The sequence below is a fragment of the Chelmon rostratus genome, chromosome 17 (assembly GCF_017976325.1).
Source record: "Chelmon rostratus isolate fCheRos1 chromosome 17, fCheRos1.pri, whole genome shotgun sequence".
NCBI lineage: Eukaryota > Metazoa > Chordata > Actinopteri > Chaetodontiformes > Chaetodontidae > Chelmon > Chelmon rostratus.
In genome coordinates, this window is record NC_055674.1 from 14,334,885 (window position 1) to 14,336,460 (window position 1,576).

General features: G+C 39.7%; 1 gene segment (V, D, J or C); it reads right to left on the reverse strand.

Moving 5' to 3' along the window:
• Window positions 1-798: 798 nt before the first annotated feature.
• LOC121620895 lies at window positions 799-1,275 on the reverse strand. The segment is given in 2 exon segments: window positions 799-1,131; window positions 1,219-1,275. Coding segments are annotated over 2 exon segments (366 nt in total).
• Window positions 1,276-1,576: the final 301 nt, after the last annotated feature.

Consider the following 1,576-nt stretch of genomic DNA (forward strand, 5'->3'; position numbering starts at 1 on the left):
TCATGTCGTGTCAACATCCAACTATTTCAAGTGATGCTGTTGAATTAAAAGAAGAAACTTTTTCTAAACTCTAAAGTGTGTTTGTCTCTTGACTGTAACAGTGAACTGGTGTTGAAATCATTAGTGGTCTGAGGGCTCCTCCTCTGGTGGCTTCGTGTTACAAGTGTTCTTATTTGCTCACTTCCTGTTCTTACTGACTGTATTTGCTGCAGAGAGAAATACAGTGACAGCAGCCAGGATCATGTCAAAAGACTGAAAACTTCAGTCTGATGCTGCTGATTTGCATAAAAGACTTTGAATGGATTCAGTGTTTGCAGACTCGAGAGGAGCAGCTCCTTCAGGCTTCCTGCTGTCCATCTTGAGATCAACTTCCTGTCTGCTGACATGAACTGACACTGACAGATGCAGCTGCACTCACTGCTGATGGCTGACTGCCCTCTCGTGTTCATCAGTGAAACTGCAACATTATTTTTCACTCTCATATTATGACTCACTTTAGATTCCACATCATTTACAGACATTATTGTGTTTTCATTTGTAGAAATGTTTCGTATTTGTAGCAGTTTAATTTCAGCAAACAGATTGTTGTGCTGTTTTCTCAGAAATGGCTTGCAGGGATGTATATAATTATTTTAAAAATATATATGTGATCTAAATATTAAATATAAAATAAGATAAGCATTTAGGGATAAAAAATTACAGAGAATAAATAATGCAATATAAATACTGTTAAAAATAATACTTCATTCTTGGGCTCCACCAGCCTGAAAGATGAGGACTGCAGGTTTTTGTACAGCTGCTCAACCAACTCCAGTCACTGTGAGTCTCGAGCACAATAATAAACAGCAGAGTCTTCAGTCTTCAGACTGTTCATCTGCAGATACACCTGCTGTCTGCTGTTGTCTCTGGAGATGGTAAACCGGCCTTTCACTGAATCTGAGTAGTAAGTGCTGCTGCCACGGCCACTGTAAATCCAGGCAACCCACTCCAGTCCTTTTCCAGGAGCCTGTCTGATCCAGTGCATATTGTAGTCACTGAATGTGAATCCAGAGGCTGTACAGGTCAATCTGTGAGATTCTCCAGGCCTTTTAACCACTGGTTCAGATTGTGTCAGAGTCTGACCATCAACACCTGTCAAGAGGAGAAAAGACATCAAGTGAAATCAGCTGATGACACAAATAAAAGCTCTATTAGATGAAGATGAGTGTAGATCTTCACCTGCCCAGCAGATAGTTAACAGCAGCAGTCCTGTCCTATAGTCCATCATGTTCAACTGTGTGTCCACTGTTCTCTGTCCTCCTCTCTGCAGTCAGATAAGTAGAGGTGGAAGACATCTGACTTTTGCATTGACTCCTCCTCACAGGAACTGGACTCATTGTGACTCAAAGCAAATTCATTTGATTCATGCATCTCAATTTGAAATTTGTCTTGAATTTAAATAGTTCAATGGACTTTTGTCTTCTGAATATTACGACTTTCAAAATCAATTTTGGGTCCAGTATTATTGTAAATAAGGTTTATTCACAAGAAAAATCTCAAACGGTACAAGAACACAACACACAGCTTAAATATCAAC